This window comes from Kryptolebias marmoratus, linkage group LG12, assembly GCF_001649575.2.
Source record: "Kryptolebias marmoratus isolate JLee-2015 linkage group LG12, ASM164957v2, whole genome shotgun sequence".
Taxonomy (NCBI): Eukaryota; Metazoa; Chordata; class Actinopteri; order Cyprinodontiformes; family Rivulidae; genus Kryptolebias; species Kryptolebias marmoratus.
The window spans coordinates 12,015,707-12,039,124 of record NC_051441.1 but is presented as its reverse complement, the minus strand read 5'-3'; the positions used below and the strand labels follow the sequence as shown (position 1 = coordinate 12,039,124).

The window sequence follows — 23,418 nt, the reverse complement described above, 5'->3', positions numbered from 1 at the left end:
CGTCAACTCACAGGTCATTTCATTTCTGCATAAACGCTCGATCAATTCCTTCTCCTCCGAGCTGCTTCCAGGCCTGATTACAGTGAATAGTAAGTACAGATGAAGCGCTGGTAGTGCTTTGCACAGTCTCGCGCCGGGCTGAACTGCCTTATTACAGTTCTATCTCCTCTCAACAGTCACTACCGATCCAAGTCATTAGACAGCAGAGTGCCTGCTTGAGAGCTCGCTGGAGCAGAAAGATAGAGACAGGGAAGGTGGTGGAGGGCAGGGAAGGTGGAGGGAGGGAGAGGAAAAGCAGATAAAAAGGGTGACGAGAAGAGCCAATGCCTCACTGTCAGCGCCTGTGAAGGATAGCGTCAAAAATGGAGGTGAAAAATGAGAGAAATTCAGAGGAGAAACAGAAAGAAACACAATCTGCCAAGAGGCAATGAGACATAGAGTCATACTAAAAAAAAATCTAATGAAAAATCAGAAAACAAAGAGACAGAGATGAAAGGAAACAAGCAAAATCCGTCTAAGAGAAAAACGGAAGTCAGAGAAGTAAAGTTAGCGGAGTGTGGGCAGCAGGGGAAAAAAAATACATAAAAATGACACGAGGACGGACAGAAAATGGCAGTGAGTCAGAAATAGCGAGAGGCAGGATCGAAGGAAAATAAATCTCGTCACACTTAAGCAGAGAGGAGAAAGAGAGGAAACTGAAGTAAAAGTAGTACTTCAGGCCGACTCGAGTGTTGGTGTCACTGTCTGTCTGAGCTGAAGAGCCAGGAGTTCAGAAAAGCAAAGGAGGTATCTTGGCAAACACTGATGTCTCTTATCTTCAGACTGAAGTGTGTGTTTGGATGCTGCCAAGCTGAAGGGGAGTGTGTCCCACATCTGAAACACTCCAACAGCCAGTACACTTCTGTCAAATTACCCGACAAACCAAGGCGGCTGGCAGACAGAAAAACATATTCATGTTGGACGGTATTCAGAAGTTTCCTACCAGATGGATCAGGGTTATCACGAAGAGACATTTAGACGTAATTATTAGAGATGAAAAAAAAAACAGGAAACTTGGAAAAGTGGACAAAATATTTTTATTGTGAAAGCAACAAAACGAAAAGAATAAGAAACTCTGAGCATGCAGAACTATAAGCCGCCCACTCTCAAAGTAAGTACTTTGCAGCGCCACATTTTGCGGCAGTTTCAGCCTCTCGGCACATCTAGCCACTACCATTTTTGTCTTTTCTTCATGACCAAACTGCTCCATCTTCTTCAATATGGGGCTTGTGTCCAACAGTCTTTAACTCAAACCACTAATCCTCAGTTGGATGGAGGTCTGGACATTTACCTGGTTCTCCTGAAACCATCAAAATGTTGCTTCAGCCGTGTGTTTCGGCTCATTGTCCTCCTGCCAAGTCTCTGGAAGACTGAAACAGGTTTGCCTCAAGTATTTCTACAACTCCTGCCATCCATCCTTTCTTTGACTCTAACCAGTTTTCTCATTCCCATAGCATGATGTTGCCACCACCATGGTTCGCTGTAATGATGGAGTTCTCAGCATGATGGGAGGTGTTAGGTTTGCAATAAGCACTGTGTTGTCCATGATGGTCCACATGTTCAATTTTAGGCTCATCTGACCACCTTCAGGGTGTAGTTTATGGTAGTTCTATGAACAGATACAGATATAAGATTAATAATAATAATAATCTAACCCTGATGTATTAATCTGCACAACTTGTCTCTGACCTGTGTGGAGAGTTTGTATGTCTCTGCGCTTCTCTCAGAACAGGCATTTATACAGACTGAAATTATCTGACACTTAGATTACCAACAAGTGGATAATATTTAACTATGTGGCTTCTGAAGGAACAGTTGGGGCTCCAAAGCAAAGGGGGGTGAATACACAAACTCCACCTGCCACTTTTATTGTTTCAGAGTTATTAAAAGTAGCGTTTGTTCCTCCTCCGTCATTCAACGTCCGTAATCGAGATCAGTGTGTGGTGAATTTTTGTAAAGAGGGGAGTTGGGCCGCTGCTTAAAGTGTGGGTGTTTGAAAAAGGAAACATAATATTAATGCCTAATGCAGCACAACTTCAACTTATTCTTGCCATGTCATATTCAAATGATCCCACAGTTCAGCAGCCTCCCCCGCCACATCAGTTTAGTTGTTTAGTCGTGGAACGCCCACAGGCTTGTGTAATAACGGATATTAATCACCACACATGGGAACTTCCTGTTAGGTTCAGTGTGAATTTTATTATTCATGCGCAAACACTCCAACAGATAATTCAGCATTTATTACTGTCTAACAATGTTAGTTATTCCTTTTTCTTATTCAGTAGATGTTAGGACAGTGAAAAATGTTATTTCCAGTTTGTTTTACAGCACCAGAACCTAACATCTCTTTAAAAGCTCATGTTTCTTTCGCCAGTCAGCCTTTTTGGCCAGTTTATGTCCAATCCGTACTATTTCATATTTTTGTGTGTTCTGTGATTTGACGTTGTCTTTCCTATCTCATCATTTCACTTCTCCTTCTCCTTCTCTCGTTCCTTCCACATCCGTACGACTTGTAAGAAATCTTACCCTGCGGTTTAAAACCCTTTCTGCCAGTGCGGACCTTCTCCCTGAGGCAGAGCTGAATGTAAGATGTTTGTAGTGTATTTTGTTGTGTAGAGAACAGACACGTCTCTGACAGCACTCAGTCAGAGGTCAGGAAAGGGACTGACAGCTTTACCTTGTACAAGCAGTGACTCAAAGAACCGGATGACTCCCGCGAACATCATTGTCCTGCATCAGCAAAATGACACAAAGGTGAACAAACAGGAAAGATTTGTTTCATCTGTGTAGTTAAATTCAAATTTAATTGCACATTTGTCATTTTAACTATAGGTACATCAACAACCAATGAGTTATATAACTTCATAAATCTGCCTGTTCATGTAGTGTCATTTACAATTAAACATACTATTTTTATTTATTTAATGCAACTTTTTTGTGCTTTGTAATTGTCAATTTCTATATACTCTACGAACCAATAAGTGCAAATAAGCTGAGCATGTTTTACAACAAATCTGCTATCTATATTTTCAAGCGATGTCAGTGTTTAATTCAAAGCCTAGCATTCCTCAAAGGAAGGCATGTTGCCCACTGCTTTTCAAAATGGAAATTCAAACTAACATTATCTTGTGCTGACAAGGGACAGAGTCAAAACTGTTCTGGTCAAACCTTGTAAATGACGATGAGGACCATCTCTTGGAATAGTGTGAGATCTTGCGAAACATGTTAGTGCTAATAGTATTTGTTGAGGATAAGTCTCAGCTGCTGCCACACCAAATTAAGGTCAGTATATGTAAAACTAACAGAGGTAGCACCATTTTTGTCCTGGCTAAGGTCAGTTATAGCTATCTTAAACTTGGCTCTGGGTTGAGTTAAAATTACTCCTTTTAAATTTAACTCCTTTTGCTTTAAATCCCCAACCATTCCCTTCAGAAGCCAGATAATTAGCTCAATTTATTCCACTTGTGGGTGATCTAAGTGCAGCTGTAGACACGGACAACAGGCCTACCATGTTGGAGAAAATGTCCTGTTGTTTATCTCCCCTCTGTCCTCATTAAATTGATTGATAATTTAGTTTCTTGTTTTAATCTCACAAACAGATTTTTGAAACAGAAAATCTCCTCTGTTGGACACAGCAGGTTTTGCTGCAAGCCATTCCTGCACGAGATAAGATCACGTGAGGTCTAGCATTAGTGGACGTATCAGCGAGCTAAAAGCAGCAGAATGTGTCCTTGGAGCAGAATTATTTCTCTATTGGAGCTGCTTGCAGTTTTGATCACTGCCGACAGGCGATATGATAAATCTACTGATGAATTCAGGTGTTGAGCTGTAAAAAACTGAGTGAATCACCAAAAATAATTTTAGGTTCCATTTAAAATAGTTAAAATAATTGAAAAATGCACAAAACAAAACAATACACGGCAAGTTAAGCAATGACAGTGAGTAGGAGGAACTAATTTGGGGTCAGATTGATTTAGAAGAGCATCGCTCCACCTGCCCTGATGACCGAGCCCCACTGGAGAAGGATTGTTTAATTTGAGTTAATAGAAGTTCAACATAAACTAAACGAAAAAGAAACCAAAATGAAACTAAAGCACTAAGGAGGAACTAAGCAGTGCAGGTGCAAGAAAACACTCAGATGGATTTGTTGGTTCAGTTTTTTATTTTTGTTCTTTAAAAAGAAAAGAAAAACAAGCATTTTCAAATTTTAAGTAAAAATGTTCATAGAAATTGTATTTTATTAGCCTTGTATCATGAAGCAGTAAATAAACAACATACTGTTTTCAGCCATTTTTCCCCCACTGCTCAGGGGATATTTCACATATTTTTACATAGGATCTCATTGACGGGTTGAGAACAATTCGCAGAGTTGTTTTAGACGGAAGAAACCCACTTTGATTTTGACCCTGCTCCGACTAGCTCTTAGCTCATCAATCTGTTCAAAATTAAACTTTTTTAAAACTGAGGTCGTTCAAAAAGCCATCTGCATCAGGTATAATACTTACTCTTCATAACCTTTCCACAGAATCCAACTTTAAAAGAGCTGAACTGTTCCTTTAAGGCTTGTTAAATGACATTTTCACAGGACCTTAATTATACCGGACCCCAGTTTGATGCAATTTAGTTTTAAAAAACAACACTACAAAAGCTTGAAAAGTGTCAACACGTTAAATCTGCCCTGAATTGGCGATCTGTTTACATGATCCCATGATATCACGTTGTATTTTTTTTTAGCTTGGTGATTTTCAACTTTAATTTCCTGTGATAACTGCAGTGAATTGACTTTCAGTTTGAAAACAGAGCTGCACACACACCGGCTGAATGACAGCTGAGCCTCAGTGACTCACCAAAGGAAAAAAAAAACCACAAGGTGCAGGTGACTAAGAATACATGGAACAATTGAATAAAGTCTACTTTAAAATATAAATGATTGCCTGTGTAAAGGACGTTTTCACGGAAGCTCATTTTTGCCTCTTCAAAGGGAAAAACACTGTCAAATAGCATGTGGTAATTATGATTATTATCTAACAGTAACAATGTAAGCAACTAGAGAACAGACGAAACTTAAGGTTTTACCATTTTTATAATTAAAAGGAAGACAGAAAAGTAGTTTTTTATATATAAAACAGTGCAGCATTGTGATTTACAGCTTAAAAAAAACCTTAGGCACAACATAAGTCTAAAACATATGGCAATTAAAAATATGCATACAGTATGCTGAAAAATTTTCATTGTTTTAACTGAGTTTGAAAGAAAAGACCTTGTTTTAGTAAAATTCAAGCAGATTGTTCATCTTTCCAACATTCATCTGTTTCTTTCCCTGCAAGACTTTTATGCAAATTACAGTGACTACAAAAAAAAATCAAACTTGTAGCCAAACAATATTCAAGGCGTTGCTTTAAACACTCTTATTTACTTACATGTTTCAAATGTGTTGTCTTCTGCAAACAGTTGTTTTAAAAGGCTGTTAAACAGCAGTCTGACAAGCAGCTGTCAGAAGTGTTGGTGAATGTCTGCAAACAAGACAGAATTACACAGGTGGAGACAGAACCTCCTAACATCCGTCACTCTGATTGGACAATCGTCGAGTGCACAGGAGGACAGGCTGCAGGGAAGACAGAAAAACTCAAACTAAATTTACCTTTCATACACGTTTCTTTTTACAAACATGAAACACTATTCATCAAGTGAATGCCTATTATTTCTTGAAGAATGCATATCACCTGCTGCCTTTTGTGCCAGAGTTAAAATGCCCACATAAAGTGAAAAATCTAAAAACCTACTGATACAAAAGAAAAACAGCGTTTTTGTGATTTCTTGTTTTATTTTACAGTACATCTGCCTGGTTCTTCACCCGTCTTTGTGGTTTTTTTTGTAGGCTCAAATCATCTTATTAGTAGCCAGGCAGGATCTTAATGATGTGTTCAAGTGTAAAAATTCCTGCCTAGGTGCTCGCAGCATTACAAGACAGCAGGGCATTAGTCTTTGCCACAGATTCTTAACATTAATTGGTTTATAAGAGCCACAAGAAGTCATAAGTCAATGTGGACGACTGCTTGAGTTGTAGTGGAGAACTAATTGGAAGAGGTTAACGACTTTATAGTAATGGAAGACTAATAGTTAAATCAGATTGCTATTAATGTTATCATAGGAGTGTTGGGCTGTTCGGCTGCTATGAGAGTATAATTAGAGACAACGTCTGTGGTGATGCGTTGGTCTGAAAGTGTCGGCTTCTCCGAGTTCAACGGGGTCCAAACTGGTAACACAGTGAGTTACACAGTGTCAAATGTGGATTCTCTTTTTTTTCCTTGCTCATTTTTAATAAGACTATAGCTTCTCGAAATATCTTTTTTTATTTTATTTTAAAAACTTTGTTTTAAACTCTGCATAAACAGTCTCGCACCAGTTTCCAAAACATGGATTTTATTTTACCTGTGATTACAGCAATCTGGTTACGCTGATTCACAAGGATTTTTTATTTTCTTTTTATCTTCCATCATTTATAATCCTTTCTTTATTAGCTTTATTCCCATAGCTATCTTGAATCCTGAATGGGGTTGACTGCAGAAGTTAATCTGCTGTAGATGTGCAGTACATCCAATTACTTTTTCTATAATTTAACTGGTTTAAAACTCACTTTAGGTTGTTGGGTTTTTTTTGCAATCAATAAGCATTTTATTTATGAACTGTCTGAGCCAATAGACGTTATAATGAAACAGTTCTTATGTACAGACTGTAAGTCATTAGGAGTTTTGATAAGTGACTCAAAATCAATGGCTGACGTCAGCGAGTGGTCTCACTGGGACAGACTGATTGATGAAAGGAGGAGAAAAAACTGCAGCTCATTACAATAGTTTACTCCTAACAGTGAGCCGCACTGTAACTCTGTTTCAGCTCAGCATTTCCTCTGCTGTCTTTGATTTATTAGGCCCAAGTCTGATCCTGTCCCGCCTGTTTACTATATGAACCGATCTGATGCCGACGCTTTTCAAATAGCTACAAAAATAACTAAAGGCTTTGCATTCCTTGAAGTTATGCATATCTCTTGCTCCATTTTATATGATGACCCTCAAACAGAACTGTTTCAAACCTTAGCTCAATATTTGTAAATTTCACTAGTTATAGCTATTTTGAGTTGACTAAAGTAGATTAGCTTTGGTGGCCATCTTATATGAGGCTGAATCCAAACGTTAATCACTTATAGATGCACAACAAGTGATTAACTTTCTGAGAGTTTCATTAAAATCTGTCCAATGGTTCAGAAGATAGTTTGCTAACACAACTAAAAGCACACAGAGACACAGACACAGGCAAAAACATTATCAGCCTTTTGCCTGCAGAGAATAATACTAACATTTCATAAAATGTTGAGTCAACTGGATAAGATGGCCGTTAGGTTTGACCTCCTAAATGACCAAAAATCATAACAATTTGTGGGTTTCCTACACAGTGCAAAATAATATTTTATTTATATACTGCATATATGTAAATTCTGTAATAAAGAAAACACCAACATTAGATGTTCTCAAAACTGATCATGCAGCTACAGTTTTAATATTTTAATTTCCCCAACTTGAAACCAGAAGGCATAATTAATTCATTTTCATAACGTGAAAAATAATAACTGAAAAAGAGAAACCAGGTGATTTCAGAGAAATTGTAATTCTTGTTCATATTAGTCCAAATGATTAAAAATAAAAAATTAATTGTTGTACTAACAGACAGACAATTGCCTGAATTTTTCTTTTCCTTTACCAGATTTTCTTGCTAAATCCTAATCCAAGGTGTCGGGCTCAGCGTCCATGCAGGTCTCCCAGGGGTTCCGGGGCATGTGGGGCATGGAGATGAGGAGCAGGGCCGCTCCGCTGAGGATGAGCAGGGTGAAGGAGGCGCAGGCGCAGGTAAATGACCAGGAGTAGTAGTATTCGATCCAGATGGTCTCGTCGCTGTCGATCATTCGCTTGACGGACTGACGCATCACCTCCACAGAAATGATAATGCAGAGGCCTGCGTGGCAACAAAAACAGAAATGCTATGTTTGCATTTTATGTGCTGTTCAAACAAGGTTTTGATTTTGTATGGCTCAATACACTTTTGGATGTACACAGACATGCCAACAGGAAATAACCAGCTTTGTAAAATATAAATTAGCTACATGAGAAATCTTTCAAAAGGCTCTGCAATGTGGTTATGATATATATAAAACAATATCAGGCGGGAGTATGAAACAAGAGCCAGCAGTCTCAGAGATTCTCGCTGTCTGCCACATCTGACCTGCAAAAGCAAAGAACATCCCAGCAGGCCGGAGCAAGTAGTCTCGGCCCTTCCCAAAGGAGAAGATGACACAAAGAGTTCCCAGGATCATGAAGAACAAGCTGAAGATGGCGATGGCTGCTGCTGAGATGTTGTACTCTGGTGGGGGGAAAGGAGACAGTGGTAAAAGCAAGGAAACAAAATAAAAAAAACACACAACATGTAGGAAATAAAGCATGTGAAGGATTGAGAAGGTAAAACAAAAAAACTGACAGGAGGTGGAAGACAGACGGAACAGCATGGTGATTACAAATTGAGACAGAGTGTAGGAACAGATGGGGAGGTTGCAATATCATAATAAGTGTTTCAGCGTAACACTCAACCGAGTTATGACACAGATAATTAGCCTTTAAATTAGCCCCACTTTAAAAACAACACACATCTATCCAAACCGGCAATAATACCATTTGTATGACAGGGAAGATGCTGCAGGCTGAGAAGAAGACGATGAGAACATGTCTCCCTCCGTCCGCCTCCTCCACTTTTGTCTGTGTTTAGGAAGGAGAATCTAGACTTTGCTGCTGTGTAAAACTCCAGCTGAGATAAAAAATGATCCTCAGTCTGTCCTGGTTAAATTCACCACCCTGAGTGTGGAATATTGTCAGCTGCAGAACACCCTTAAAGCCAGGCTCTTCACTCATTCTAAGAGTCAACAATGGTTCACCCACCTCTTAATACTTCTTAGCTTATATAAACTTAGCACAAAGGGTAAGGACATTTGGGTTTTGTCAATTATTCCTTCGTTATGGCAATGTTACTTGGCAATAAATCTAATACCATTAAAAAGCCTGTTTAAAATGACTCCATATTTGTTTGGAAAATGTATTTGTGGGTTGAGCAGCAGAGCTGAGTGTGTGAGTTGCAATGAAAAACAATTTTGGTTTTAGCTGCATTTTTTTCCCCATTAAACTTTGTCACTTTTAATCCTTTAGATTTTCCGCCCCAGGCAAAAATTTTGACATGTCTTGAGTCTGAACTCTATTTTAATATCTTGTATAAAACTTAAATCTGCTCAAGTTGCATTCAGGAGTCATTTTTGAATACTGGACTGGAAACAAAAGACTCAGACTGAGGAGTCATCTTTTTTAAGTGAGCTTGTTTGAAAATCATCTTTATGCAGAATTTAAAACACTGTCTTTGCAGTGATGTTTAAAAATATGACAATCTGGATTTGCTTGACTAAAATCTGGGAACCCAGATGAATGCAAGTGTGAACATTTGCATGATGAAACTTTTCCCTTGTTATAAATTAAGTCAAATTCGTCTGCAGATTTATTTTTGCAATTCCCATCATACATTTCTAATTTCCTGTAGTTTAGGGTTTTTTGTGTTGTTTGTTTAAAAGTTTTGTGATTGCAGCTTGAACATACATTTTAATATTTTTAACATGTCTGCTATTGCAAGATATTAGCAAAAAATTAGAAATGATTTGCAGTTTTTTGTGATCATTTCCTTTGATGTTATGAGGAAGATCTAAAAGTAGAACAATGTACAGCAACTTTCTCTGCTTTATGTGCTCCCTCTTGCTTCTTACTTCAGTTTAAAAGTTGTTCAGTTACTTTTTATTTATCCCCACCAAAGTCAGGTGGGGACAAAAAAAAGAGGCTGAGGACACACCCACCTTTCTGGGTCTTCACTTCGAAAACCTCGGCTTCCTCGCCCGATGTGAAGTGTTTGAAGTAGGAGCAGTTTTTTGCTGAGGAGTGAAAGACAGGAAGGGCAACGGAAGGATGATGAAGAGGAGGTGACAAAGAGAGACAGGAAGAGAAATGAACTGTGAGAGGCAGAAAACAGATCGCATCCCTTTGTTCTTCCAACCGTCATGCAATAATAAAAACACCTCTGTGAATCCCATTAGCAAGTTTACAATGACACATGTAGTATAATACTGAAAATAATATATAAAAACATTATTTATTGAGTTCAATATGTATTAAACTTAAGAATTCTGGTTTGTGTGTTACTAAAATGTCATTCGTCATTATGTATTTGAAAAGAACTAAAGAGTGCACTGCATGCTAACTCATTCATTTATTATAATTTTCTACTTCCTACATTTTACCCTCCTTAGACTCCCTCTATTACCACACCAAATTTGAGCTCAGTATCTGAAACAAACTCACTGAGTCAGAGCCATATGTTTGTAACTTATCTTTCAAAGCAGTCTAGTGCTTTTGACTCATGTATTCATGAACTCTTGAATATTTTAGAGTTGAACAGTGTTGTCCTTGCTCACATATCTGTGTGGCTTTATTCAGGCTCACACAGTCTCTAGAAGAAAGGCCTTTTTACAATTAACACACACTCAAGCACATTTGGCTTAAAATAAGGCAGATACACAAAGGTATAAATATCATAAAAAAAATCAGAATATGAACCACATTACTTTGACTTTATTCACATGTTTTTTATGTACTTTTTCATTCAGATCTAAGTTTCAGCTGATGGATGAATCACCTCTTAAGTTTTCTGACATACACCTTCCAATGGAGGCTGATTCTTTTAAATAGCTGAGATCAAAAGTGTGTTATAGGTAGCAATTCATGACACAGCTTGGTATGTGCACAATATACTTACATGGCACTTACCAGATAAGTACCAGGTGGTATGTACTGTGTAAGTACCGAGTACATACCAGGTACTCATTTGGTAGCTCTGAATACTGGGCACTTACCTGGCAATTCAGTATCCTTACCTTACCTAGTACTTACCTGGTACTCACCTGATATATACCAGGTAAGTACAGGGTACTTACCTGATATATACCAGGTAAACACTGGGTAAGCATCTGGTAATTTGCAGGTATGTACTTGATACTTACAGGGTACAAGTCTGATACGTACAGGTTATTTACCTGCTATCTATGGAGACCAGGCTGTATTAAGAAGTAATATATTACTGTACCTCCCGGGTACATACAGGGTACATACCTTGCATATATGAAGTGCTTATCAGGCTGTATTATGCACTGCTGTTTTCTTGTCTAAAGAAAACATGGTAACACGATCAGACTTGGGCCTAATAAATCTCACTTCTTCACTTTTAAATCTGCAAAGAATTCACTTGGACAAGTATTGCACATCGTCTGTGGCTGTTTGATCACAGTACGCTCTGCACTCCCCTCGAATCACAGCAGTGTTCAGTTAGTTTCTCTCATCTTAAAATAAAACATCTTAAATCTTTCAATGTCCTCATAAAACAGTCTATTTCTACACTGAGATTAATTATGCATTTCTGCTTGCCCAACCTCTACTCCTTTGACCACAATCTTTGATAAAGCTCTATAGCTGTAAAGAAATGATTCTAGGTGGGGCAGTCATTTCCCACTCATCCATCTTTTTTTCCTGGCTCTAAAGGCATCTGGGCTGAGGGGAAGCTGTAGCGCGGAGGACTTAAAGGCCAAAGTGAGTGTTCCTTCTGTCCTCTGCTTGCCATCCTTTTTTCTGCTGAGATTAAACCCATAAAGCAGACAGGTGCTCTCTCTCTTTCTGCCTAGATAGGGACAGACAGAGTTAGTGTGTGTATGCACATGCATATGTGGTTTTGTATGTGTGCATGGAGCAACAGAGGAGCTGTTTGTTACCCAGAATGAGAAAAAAAAAATCACTAAACGGGTAACCTAGCAACAGGCTGCTGCAGGTCTCGGCTAGTCCTATCTATTTACACATGTACAAGCATATATCAAGAGGACTGTGTGTGTGTGTGTGTGTGTGTGTGTGTGTGTGTGTGTGTGTGTGTGTATGCATGCATGTGTGGAAAGATGTTCGTGTGTGTGTGTGTGTACTCAAATTAGAGGGAGGGCCACAGTGCAGCTGAGATCTGCAAATATATTATTTTCATTAGTCTTCTCTCATTTGGTGTCTTTACCTCTGGGTGCAGGGATAATCTAAGCTAATATGTGTTTGGGTGTAGCTATATGTGATTCTTTTTTTCCTCCTGACTTTATGAAAACTATTTTCTGCTTTGCACGCAAAAATAATGCAAAAATAATTATACAGAGAAGATTCATGTAACTAAACACTATTTGTTTTCTTGATCTAGATTATTTAAGAAGTTTAAAGCAGGAAAGAGTCAAAGGTTTGTTGTCCTTGCAAGGCATGTTACAGCTGACCTTAAACTGATAACTTTAAAGCCATTCTTGTTAAGTGCAGGTTTATTTTTTACAATTAGCCTAACTTACCTATAATAAATATCACATTTCCATCCATCCATTTTGTTTACCTTCTTAGTTATTCAGTTGTAGATGTAAATCCAGTCATAGGTTTTCAAGAGTTTTGTTAAATTATATCAAATTTTAACTCCATATTAGTCAAATTGTTCACTGGTTCACAAGACATTTTGCCAACACTAGTGACAAACAAACGCACACACACAAACCCAGACAAAACGTTATCACGTGTCACTGAAAGGTGGGTGATAATAAAAAAAGAAGCACTGGACAAAACTAAAACTTCAGCTATGACACTGAAAATATATTGTTTTTTACCAAATATGGATTTTTAATCAAGATGAGGAGAAGAAAAGTTGACAAACCAGGTCTTGTAATGTGCTGATTCATGTTATGATTTGTTGAATCGAGCCATAAAGACAAATAATTAAAAATTTAGCACTAAATTGCTTTGTTTTGTACCGCTGACAGTGTGGGGAAGAAATTAAGTTTTGTTTTTATTTCATTTGTGAAGTTTAGTCTTTCTGAAAGTTGTGGTGGTTTCTGTTGGATCTGTAGCAGTTAAACATGCAGCTCCACTGAAGAGGTTAAAACAAATCTTGTATTATTGCCACTTCCAGTGGTGAAGAAGAACATCTGGGTGCGTATCATCGACCTTGCCGTCTCACTAATGGACAGATTTAGTTCCAGGGAGAGGGTGATTAGAGGAACGTACCGCCTGTCATTTTAGTTTCACCTCTTGCCGTTAAACTGTCGACCTCTGTCTTTGATGAGCAGCTTTTAATTCACCATTTTCATACTCCGCACAAGTCAATACGGTCCTCATTCTGTATCACATACTCTGAGCGCTAACTGAACACGTGAGATCTGTGTTAAAAACTTTGCCATTAACTCTCGAAATCAACTCAGACTGTTTGTCAACAAAATATTTCATCAACCAGTGGGGAAATTTTACTGAGACTCTCATAAAGTAATCACTGTCTGTAGCTGGGAGTCAAACTCAACTCATACTCTGTCGTCTAACCATTTGTGTGAGATTGCCCATGACTTAATTTACAAGGTTTAACAGAAAGAGCTCTAACTCCATCTCCTCTCATCATAAAATCATCTCAGTTTAAAATTCTGGCACAGAATGCTTTATTATAGTAAAAAGCAGCAGTTTGTTAGTTTTTGTTATACTATTTTATAATAAGTTTAGAGTCAAACAGAACACCTTCCTAGTGTTACTTTCTCTTCTCCTCAGTTTAATATGTTGAGAGCTAAAGCACAGCGTTGTGCTGTGTTGATAGTGGGAGCTCCATAACAGATTACATCCTTGATGAACCATACACCTGAGCAAGCAGCAGTGATTGGACTTAATATCGCAAATTAGCATTTTCCCAACAGAGGGGGAGTCAGGTGTCAAGAGGAGAGCACACAAACACTTCTTCATATAGGCACAGTTACGGTGCTTTTTGGTGAGGGGTTGTATAACAACAGCAGCTAAACGGTGAACCCAAATGACTTTTAAAATTAGCTTCCCACAAATGACGCATGACAGCTTGAGTGCTGTTAAAATTCAAACAGACCCTTTATGGATGGCATCATGCAGCACGGCTGGGAAATAAAGAGCATAAATGGAGCTTTTGTGAGCATGTGCATGTTTCTATGCATACGTGCACAAAGGAGGCAAGGGAAAGGAGATAATTATCAGGGATGTTTTACGGCTTCCAAGTGGTCAGACGTCATATTTTCCAGTCGTTCTGCGGAAGGAAAATTACCTCCCAGAGCACATCTTCACGTATAATATTTTCCACCTCTGCTTTGACGACGTCCACAATTCAGACACTCAAAAGTGACTAATGTCACCTTGAAACACCATTTTCCCTTTTCTCAACACCTGGTCATTTTCCCCTCTTGTGTCGCCAGCTTCCTGCTTTGAGTGGCGAGCCAAACAAAGGTTGGAGAAATTCAGCTCTCGTAAAACAACTTGCAGCTTTAAAATCTGAATAAACACAGTGTCAGAAAAACAGAATGAATGCTCGAGATAACCTTCTCCCATCTTTTTATGCAATGACTGTCATCATTTGACCTTCACGATCAAAGTCAGACCACACAAAAACACAGGATTATTAGGAAGTAAAGGGCTCTCCTGTGCTGTTGTGTCCCAGTTATCGGTGCTCCTGGTGGAATAGTGATTCCAGAATCACTGTGCGTCCCATTCACGCTGACCCTGAACTAGTTGGTCATTCTGCATGAACAAAAAGGAAACCTCCTCACAGTTTCCTTCTGTAACAATCCTACAAAACAATTCTGAATGAAACCCTTTGGGGCTGAATTCTCCTTTTAAAAGTAACTCTCCAAGTATTTATGTAACACCTGAGTCATTTAAATCGTACAATTTGATTTATAAAGTGTTTTGCTAATGTTTTTGTGCAGATTGATGAAATATCCCCTTACATCAGTGACCATCAACTGGTGGTCAACGGGCCACACCTGGACCATGGGCTTGTTCCATTCGGACTGCAAAGTGTCATTAAATATATAATTAATAACACTTATCAATTATATAATTCTTGCAATCTGACATAGTAATCAATTAACTTGTTCACAGCATGACACCATTGGTTCTCAAAGTTATGGTCTGGGATAAATTTTTTCAAAATAGCATATTTTACCATTTTTTAAGATAAAAACAGTAAAGAAATAAAAGGAGTAAAAATGTCATACTATTTAAGGAGAAACAGGCTTTCCAATGGTACAAGATTTCAGTCATTCAAAGAGCTATCTACAATAGCTAAGATTTTACTTGGTCATGACCTTTCTACAAAACTATATTTATAAAATATGAACTATTAGGTTGTTCTACAAGGCTTTTCACAAAAAATAGTGAAGGCGTGAAAATGTACTGGAAGTAACTCAGCTGGAGGAAACCAACATAAACAACCTGAAAATATATTTTATGGGAGTACACAGGGACAGAAAAAGAGATTTGAGACATTCAGGTCTTAAATCAGCCAGTTTCCAACCAATGGAAATCTTCGTTTGTGCTCACTCGTCTCATTCATTTGTCAAACTGGGTTTGTGAATGTGTCAGCTGCAGACTTCACTTCATAAATTCAACAGGTGATTAACTTGTCCAGAAACAAGATTAATAGTAATATGTGTTGATTAAAAAAAAAAAAAAAAGATCACAGAGCTCTGGTGTTTTCATTTTTATTTTATGAAAGCCTCTGGTTCATCTGCCTCACCATCTAATGTCCACCTTCATCTGATTTTCTCTACATGTGATCCATAAAACATAGTGCGCCATCATCTCACCTCACTGAAAGCCTCCCTTCATCTTTGGAAACTCTAAAAGGGCTCCACATCTCCCTCTCAAAAGAGGTATTCCAGCCCAGATACACTCATCTGCTCTCCTCCCTCAATTTCTTTCATTCCTCCCGAGTCTCCCAGGTGTACTCTAACTCATGAGCTGGAGCAGGAAGCCACACTTCATTAAGGTCTGTACTGATCCTGAGGTGCTGGAGCCAGAGGCAAAGTCAATGACAGAGTCAGACTGAAATCTCTCTGTTAGGCTGCAAGGCACGCACGCACAGCTAGAGGCCAGGAGACATGGTTTACCCAAGGGCTTGCTTTGCACAGATAGAGCGTCATAATTAAAGCAACATGACTAGCTCAGGAGGGGAAATGCCTTTGGAATGCAAGATATATTCATTTTGTTTATTTATCTGTTTTACTTCCTGTGTGTAATACTATATGATTATGCAATATGCATTCGTTGAAGAAATCCATACTTCCAGGTGTTAGATCTATGTTAGATCCTATGTTTAAAATCACCAATGTTTTAAAAAAATATCTAGCCTAATTTGATAGAGCTTTGAGTATGTCTTTTAGAGGACTTTCAGCTATTGCCACACCAAATTTCAGCTCAAAATTTGAAAAAAGTGACTGAGTTATAGCAGTTTTTGTGTTTGCCAAGGTCGCTTAGCTGTGGTGGCCATCCTGAACTGGTTTGCCTCTACAAGTTAATCGGTTGTAGATGTACATTCAGTAATTACTTTCTGAGAGTTCCATTAAAACCCATTAACTGGTTCATGAGATAATTTGCTATCAGACAGAAAAACGAACAGAGAGACACATGCTTTCATGGCAGCTGGCAGTAAAGAGCTTTCAAAGGAAACTTAAACATCACCCTTATACTTCACACACACATACTGTTATTGAACCATAAATATTTCAAAAACAAGGTTTGCCATCAGAAAAATCCCTTCCTTACGTTTCTTTCTTGACAGTTCAGCGCCTGGTTTGATCAAAGCCAGCCACAAATCTGCTCTGACATTACGTGCGAGGCAGCAGTCGAGACGTGGAAGTTAAAGCATCTGTACGAGCCTTGATTTTATTTAAGGGAACACCAGACTACATCATGACAAATGATCCAACAACTCCTGTTGTTTTCAGGCAGACAAAAAGTTTGGTTTTGAGTTAATTGTGAAGCACAGAAGGAATTTTTCTCTGCACTCTGTCCTTCAGATGCTCAAGTGTGTTTAATTGGCAGTCTGTTCAGTGATTTATTTTCTGTGGAGAATAATAGGAGCTCATTGAGAGGCTGTGAAACATTTTAATCCAAACATACATATTAACGTTTGTGTGAATGTGTGCACACACGCCAACATACGTGCTTGCATTTGCCACTCTGTGTGGGAAGGCAGAAACCAGAAGAACATGTGGTAATATTGCTGCACCCAGGCACTGACAATTAACCCCAATAAGTCTTTGGCTTCCTCTGAAAATGTCCTTTAAAATATTTTTAGACGTTGGTTTAGAGATTTGACACACTGGTGTTAAAAGATATCATATTACAACATATGGTATCGGCTTGCTGCCAAAGGCAAAGGGAGAGAGGGTTACGTTTTTTTTCTATGTCTATTAGTGTTAGCTCATCATCCACCATGTGGATTTTAAAGAAACTCTCAAAAGGTAATCACTGGATGTACATCCACCACTTACTACCTTTTGGAGTCATCCCGATTCAAAGCCACCACAAAAAATGTCTGTAACTCAGTCAATCTTACAGATGTTGAGCTACGAATTGGTGCATTAGTAGCTAAGTGTCATTCTCAACACATAATCAGCTCTGTTTAAAACTTTAACATTAACTGTTAGAGTCAACCCTATCCATCTGTTAGCAAATTATTTCATGAACCACAGGACAGATTATAGTGAGCTTCTCAGAAACTTATCATTCGATGCACATCTACAACTGATAAACTATATAAGTCAACTGAATTCAAGATGGCCGCCACAACTAATCGACCTTTGCCAACACAAAAAGGGCTATACATCAATCAGTGTTACAAATATTAAGCTAAAGTTTGATGTAGTAGCTGAGATTCATCCTCAATACATACTCAAAGCACAAAAACATCTCATGAGATGCCTCAATATTGCATTAGACTATACAAAATGTTATTAATAAGGTTTAACCAAAATGGCGATGATTTTAAGTTTAAAACTCTCACTACTTGTGGCTTGTCCAGCTAAATGATTTAAAGTTATGTAATATTTCAAGTGTAACAACAAAACATGACTCTTAAGTTATTTACTGGTAATAAGACTAAGAGCCCATACCTCCAGGTAAGCTGATAGGGCCACATCCTTTGCCCTGAGGGTCTTCTTTCACGATGAAGATGGTCTTCTTGCAAAGCCTCCAGAGGCCAAAGTGGGCCGCCTCGCATGTGGCGTTGAGCTTTTCCACACGGGGGCTGAGGACAGCCCAGTGGTCAGTCACCACTGCAGCCAGCATCGCCGACATCCCAAAGACAATCACTACAGATGTGATCTTAACTTTTGTCACCTGCTCCTCAAACATGTTGCTGCTCGGTGTGTGTGTGTGGTAAGCTGCAGATGTGTGCACGTGCCTGTGTTTGTGTGTGGCAGGAGTATGAGAACGGCTAATTGTGTGTTAGAAGAGTGAGCGACTGAGCAGACTGCGGTTGAAGTTGCTTCTCTTCTTGTTTGCCTTTGGTCTGTGACACCAGATGTTGACTCCAGATGTTTCTTTGTCTCCGGCACACGCCTGATGTCCTCTCGTCTCTCCTGCGCTCCAAGGTTCTTTCTTTTCCTGTGCCTGATGGTTGGTAAAAAGGGGCCAGATAACAGTGCCCTAGTTTCTTCCTCGCTTCTCTCTTCCTCTCCCTCTCTGTTTGTCTTTGGTAGGCTGAGGCCATTCAGTTACACAGTGAACATGTCCCTGGATGTGTTTGCACCTTTTACACCAATTACTTGACCACTGTGGGTATCAGAGATGGATGAGGACTGCATGGACACTAATTTAGAGTTTAGACACAGACTACTGATTGTAAATGCTCCACTGCAGTTCTACCAACAACATCAAAGAAGATCCAAACTAAACTTCCAGCAAGTTTTGTCACAGCTGTTTAATTTTTTACTTTCACTTTTTCACTTCACTAAAAACCTATCAATCCATAATTTTTCTGGAACTTTTTCTGTCACGTCTTTCTCTCCTTCAGTCCAATCCCGTTCTAGCTCAGTTGTCTCAGGCGCTGAGTGCCGTGGGACTCCTGGGGGGGAAGATTTCCTTTATTAGTTGTCATCTGAATGAGCTGATCTACTTCCTCAGCCAATCAGCTGTCATGGTTGGAACCAAAGGTCCCACCTGATGCAAGAAGCTGATCCAGATTTGTGAAGACAAAAGACAAAAAAGAGTTTCAACATTAAACCTGCAAATGCTGAGGTTTGTTCTTTTTACATGGTTTCTTGTCATTTTTGTTGAGATTGTTTGATCAATATTTGTATTACATTGTCTTTATTTTCGGAATACTCAGTATAAACTTTCTTGTAAGATGACTGAGATGCATTCTATATTATTTATAAGGAAACCATGTGTCCTTTTTTGTGTGGAACAGCACAATATTTTATACTTTGCTCCTCCAAAGACGTTCCTAGGCTAGAGAAAATACATATAATCCCTCCAGCAAATTCTGATTCTGCCTCAGGGTTTCTTTCCAAAGGGACCTGCTCAAAAACCCTTCAGAGGGAGGTATCAAAGAGGCACCCTGATCAAATGCCCAAATCATCTCTACTGACTACTTTTAATGCAGAGGAGCAGTGGCTCTACTCTGAGCTCCATTTGGATGATGACGCTCCTCACCTCACCTCATCTCTAAGCCTGGACCCAGTTACCCTATGAAGGTAGCTCATTTCAGACTCTTGTATTCGGAATTTCATTCTTTTGATCACAATTCATACCTCATCACCACAAGTGAGGGTTGGAATGTGGACAGAGCAGTAAATGAAGAGCTTTGCCTTTCGGCTCAGTTTCCTTTTCACTATGATAGACCAGAGCAACACCCTTGTTGCTGTGGATGATCCATCTCCTACTACATTCTCCCATCACTTATGAACAAGACTCCTGGGTATATAGTAAACATCTCAGCTTGAGGCAGAAACTCCTCCCCAACCGGGAGGGGGCATTCCATCTTTGTCCGATTGAGAACTGCACCTTGAGATCCTCTCTATAAACACCACAAAGAAGACTGGAAACCAGGGACAGCAGAGCTCAACCTACACTCTGAAAACATATAACTTTGTGTCAAGGATGTGGACACGGCTCCTGCTTATATCAGTCTGCTGCTTAGCTTTACCCATTTGAAGAAATTTAGTGCCATTGACCACACCAAATCCAACTTTAATTGCTAAAAGTTCTGTGAAGCATCATAGAGACTAACTCTAACAAGAGAAAACATAGCTGCAATCCATGCAAATCATAATTTAAAAGCTGTGCAGCAAACTGTGATACTAATCTTACACAAGTTTTCTTTATTTGTCAACCAATACCAAAGCCTGAACCAGTTTTGGCACACAAATCTTTTCTTCATAGTTTTACAAAACTGACCACCCATGGTTTGGGATGATATAAAATGTTAAAACCTGACATACTGTACTTCAAATCCACCATCAAGGTTTCCCTTTGAAATGCCCGAGTACATGGACGAGCTTTTTATAAACCTCTGTGCCCCATTTTAGACAGAACTGTGGCCCATTTTCAGCCCTCATCCCACTCACACAGCTCTGCTTTCTTAAACACTGTGTGACATATAAAGCAAAAGTTAAAGTCAAAAAGATGGCAGATAAAAGGGGTTGGCATGGATGTCTTGTTAGAGAAGAAATGTTTTTTTATGCTCCGTCTGTCTGTTATATTAGAAGATGTTTCTTTCTGTGTGGGGAAGAAAGAGAAACACCAAAGCTAGGCTGATGCCTCACACTTATCTATGTGTAAAGAATCATTAGTAATCAACTAATTACCAACTATGAAAGCTAAATCACACACTTTCATAAAAGAAACCCTGTAGTGAGCGGTTTTAAATAGGTTTTTAAGATGAGGAAGGAAGCCATCTGGCTACATTTGAGGCAAAGCTGCCCTTTTCCCAAAGGCAGAGTCCCCTCCAAGGCTGTGACAGCGCCCACTCTTCTATAAGTGTGTAATAATAGTGTCTTTTGGTGCTGCCCATCTTCCCGGGTGACCCTCTGACCTGCGTTATTTGCTCACGGTCCCTCGGTGGCTGTGAACAGCCCAAACACCTCGACGCTGCTCTGTCTCTAAGCAACAGACGGAAAGCGTGGACGACACGCCACCCACAGTGCTGCAGTGTGTCATACTGAAGGGATCACCTGGTGTCAATCGACTGAGGAGGAAAAAGCACTGAAAACAGACAACAGCATAAAGCAGGAAGGCAAATCTAACTCACTGGAGTGCAATCAGAAATATGAAATTGCATCGACAAAAACTTTGGTTTTGCTGAAATCAAATCTGACTAGACTAAATGCAGGTATTGTTCGATTATGGCTGCCAGCCTTCTTGTCGGAACCATAATAAACCAACCTTAATTGGTAGCTAATTTTACGCATAGCATTGCCTTCAGAGAGACCCAACTGTGTTCATTTGCTAATGACAGCCAGCATTACTCAAGCTAAATTAGATTACCCCTAGGCCATTTTTATGAGGGTCATGTAAATCTCTGTCTCTAAACCATCAGGATCAGTTACAACACGTCTTCATCTTGGTGGGGCTGTCCTCGCTGCTCGTTTCATCTGTTCTGGCAAACTCTTGGATCTAAACAAAGCAGCGGTGATGTGGGACGGCGAATTATGACTTAATGAGCAAAGATTGAAAAAGAAAAAAAATGAAATTAAGTGAAATAACAAGGGGCTGATGTGGTGAATGTGTGGCAGCATTAGACGCTTCAATCAAAAGCTGATTTCCCAGGTTAGATTAACAGCTCTGATTCCTTGTTTGCAAAAATGAAATCTCAGCAGTGTGATTACACTTATTTTACGAAGATAGTTTTTAATTTGGGGACAACACACATCATGTTTTAGATGTGTGATTTATGATTTGTGGACCAGTAGCACATTTGCTTTTTTCAGGTCATAGCTGTTTTCATATAAAATAAGAAGGGAAAATAAGGAATATTATACTTTTGCTTTATTGTTGAGTACTGATTAATACTTATCACTCACCACACAAAAGGGTAATGACGTTTTTGACTGGGATCTGTGTGCTGCACACACAGCTAATCAACCTTAGAAACTCGTAGAAAGCAATCACTGCACCCACATCTGCAACTGATTAACTTTCAAAGTCAATATAATCTAAAATTCTTGCCTCAGCTAATTAATCTTAGCCATCACAATAATGGCTATAACAGTTAAATTAACCAATATTGAGCTAAGGTTTGGTGTGGTAGCAACAGAGTCATCCTCTACAAATACTTTCAGAGCCGACAGATCTTATGAGATCTCATAATGAGGTTGTGCATAACTTTATTTATAAGGTTTGACCAAAAGACTTCAACTCCATCCCTTCTCATCATAAGATGAGCTTAGTTCAACACCTATAAAAAGCATAAAACTAAGCAGGCAAATTGCAATCCTTCAAGAAATACTAGGCCTTTATTTGAGATTATAAACTGCCTCATTTAGTCAAATCCAGAGTCTCTGTGTTAAAGTGGCTGCTTTTTAACATTTTGACCTGAGAGCTCAGCCATTAGTGTGATGGAGATCGACTTGTTTATCTAACAAACAACGCAGATTCTCCAACCTTGCAGAGGCTTGTAGCTGAGAACACAGTGATTCAATTGCACGCAACCGAGAAGGCATTAAGGGTTCAGGAAGGTCAGCCACAAAGATCTGAATGAAGCACTGCGATCAAAAGCCTTCAGTGAAAAAACAAGCTCCACTGAGAGGATTGTGGTTGTAACACAAAAACAGAGCTTCGTTTGAAGGCAGTTTTCAACTAGCAGCTATTACTGAAGATATTCACGAGTCCTGGCACATGTTTATGAGGTGGTAAATAATGTTTCTTGATTATATTGTTGATGTTGTGAGCACTCATGCTCATGTCCTGGAGTTGTCTTTGTCTATATATGTTGCATTATTGAAGCTCATATCTTTTTTTTGTGTGTGTGTGTCTCTGAATCAATATTTAAATCACCATGTTCAAATGTTGATATATAAAACTAACTCAGTCTTATAGATATTAAGCTAAGATTTGTTGTGGTAGTAGCTTTAGTCTTACCCAACACATACACCAAGCACTAACGTTATTGTTATTTATTTTATTTTTCATATTTAACTATAAGAGCTAAAACTAATTATCTTAAATGATCTCAAAGGCTCTCCTGCCTGGGATGAAGGCAGTTATGCTGAAACCTGTTGGAGTTAGTTTTTCCACTGATCTAGAAGATTATGCCAAATAAAACAAAGGGAATTTTAATCATTTTAAGGGGAGAGTACCTTGGAGTTTTTTGACTTTCATGTTTGTGTTTATTCCAATCAAAGCACAGCTCATTTGGACCCATATTAAATCCAGGAAGCACTTTTACACAGACTTTGCT

The 23,418-nt window shown here is 38.9% G+C and overlaps 1 protein-coding gene across 1 annotated transcript; it reads right to left on the bottom strand.

The window, feature by feature from the left end:
* Nucleotides 1-7,478: 7,478 nt before the first annotated feature.
* cacng1b (calcium channel, voltage-dependent, gamma subunit 1b) lies at nucleotides 7,479-18,712 on the bottom strand. Its single transcript, XM_017421905.3, has 4 exons — nucleotides 18,131-18,712; nucleotides 9,974-10,048; nucleotides 8,314-8,451; nucleotides 7,479-8,046 (listed from the first exon to the last, which is right to left on the bottom strand). The coding sequence occupies exons 1-4, from the start codon at nucleotides 18,369-18,371 to the stop codon at nucleotides 7,814-7,816; spliced, it is 687 nt and encodes a 228-aa protein (XP_017277394.1). The 5' UTR covers nucleotides 18,372-18,712; the 3' UTR covers nucleotides 7,479-7,813.
* Nucleotides 18,713-23,418: the final 4,706 nt, after the last annotated feature.